General features: G+C 32.1%; 1 protein-coding gene across 1 annotated transcript; it reads left to right on the top strand.

Moving 5' to 3' along the window:
* The first annotated feature begins 750 nt into the window (after positions 1 to 750).
* Positions 751 to 1409, top strand: LOC116104990 (wound-induced protein 1-like). The gene has a single exon (XM_031391416.1). The coding sequence runs from the start codon at positions 793 to 795 to the stop codon at positions 1276 to 1278; it is 486 nt and encodes a 161-aa protein (XP_031247276.1). The 5' UTR covers positions 751 to 792; the 3' UTR covers positions 1279 to 1409.
* The last annotated feature ends 325 nt before the right edge of the window (positions 1410 to 1734 follow it).

Genomic DNA, 1734 nt, shown 5'->3' with positions numbered 1-1734 from the left:
GAATCATACTTTATTATCTAATGTTTCATTAGTGCTGATCTTGAATTTCAAATAAGAACATGGACAAAAAAGCATATAGATATATGTGTATACTTTCGGCAGGATAATTTAAAGTATTGATATCACTATATTACATGATATTTATATTATCTCTATGACATGTAAGACTTATAATATTGAATTCATAATACGATTAATACCCATAATTAATGTACTGATAGTATGAAAAATAAGGCTTGTAATTTGTAAGTATATTATAATCATTTATATATTAAAATATCTTGTGTTAGTGGGCATAAATAAGTTACTATTTTGGGTGCATCTGAAATCCTAAATTAATAATGTTATTAGAGATGCATAGATATAAGTAACATTAACAAATAAAATTGTTGGTATGATAATAATAGTTGACAACATTAATGGCCATTTATTTATTATTTGAAAAAAAAAAAAAAAATCCTAGAACACAGCAGTTTCATTGAACAATATGATAAATATCAAATAGTGTATATGCTGATGTCAAAGAATTTCAATGGCCACTGCTGTCACTCAACTGAACTCATTCTCTGAAGAGCCAATAATATAATAATAAACTCAAGAGTCAAAATTGTAATTAGTGGCTGTGGCTGACTCATCAGTCATCACCACACAAACCGTGCAACTCAACCGACCATTGACCAAAATCTCCCTCAATATATAATTCAAATCCAAATTCATTTGCAGAAAAAACGTTCAATTCTTTTTCTCTACAAACCTTAAACACACAGTCTTCTCTTAAACAAACATCATTTAATGTGTATTTCAGAACTGGCTCAGCCTCTCGAACTAGAAGAAATAAACAAAAGGGTAGTCACAACCCTATACGAGGCCTTGAACTCTCGTGATGTTGATACGGTGCATCGCTCGCTAAATCCTGATCTTGAGTGGTGGTTCCACGGCCCTCCAATCCACCAGCATTTGATGCGCATACTCACTGGATCATCATCAGACGACAGCTCTTTCACTTTCATTCCTCACTCTATAGTTGCCTTTGGATCAACGGTCATTGTCGAGGGTGATGACAAACAATTATCAGTTTCTTGGGTGCATGCGTGGACTGTGACTGATGGGATAATTTCTCAGGTAAGAGAATATTTCAATACCTCTGTAACAGTCACTTGTTTTGGCGACACGGACGGATTTTCTTCTCCGGATTTGAGCATTAGTACTTGCCAAAGTGTTTGGCAAAGCAAGCTTTGTGATAATAAATCTGTGCCTGGTCTTTTGTTGGCACTTTAGCTAATGTTAATGAAGCTAAAATCTGAAAGAGTGATATCTTAAGATCCTGGATCAGTTTATATTTTAGGGTTTTTTTAAATAAGAAATATACTCGGGATATGTATTGTATAAATATTCTAGCATATGCTTAAAAGCTGGTGTCTCTTGTGTTCTTAATTAATATGATAATATTAATTGTGTTTTGTTTTCTTGTAAGTTTGTGTGGGCAGTTAATTTGTTAAGATATGATATTAGAATATATATGTTGATGTTATGTAGTGGAGAGGTCTGTTTCCAGAGCGTTTGTTATATTTTATTTATTATGGTTAATGAAGAGACATTACCTATTTTGTCTGAATTAATTCAGTTAATGATTTTATATGCACATATTTATTGATAGTCTTCAATTAGAATAAGCGTGCATTTGGCGGCCTCTAAATTCTTAACATTTATTGTTAAAGTTGGGAATTGAATTAA

Source organism: Pistacia vera, unplaced genomic scaffold (genome assembly GCF_008641045.1).
Source record: "Pistacia vera cultivar Batoury unplaced genomic scaffold, PisVer_v2 Contig116, whole genome shotgun sequence".
Taxonomy (NCBI): domain Eukaryota; kingdom Viridiplantae; phylum Streptophyta; class Magnoliopsida; order Sapindales; family Anacardiaceae; genus Pistacia; species Pistacia vera.
This window is presented reverse-complemented; position numbering and strand designations above follow the sequence as displayed.

What these genes read in the sequence shown, in the direction of transcription:
- LOC116104990 (XM_031391416.1), top strand. Translation starts at nt 793, where the DNA reads ATGTGTATTTCAGAACTGGCTCAGCCTCTCGAACTAGAAGAAATAAAC.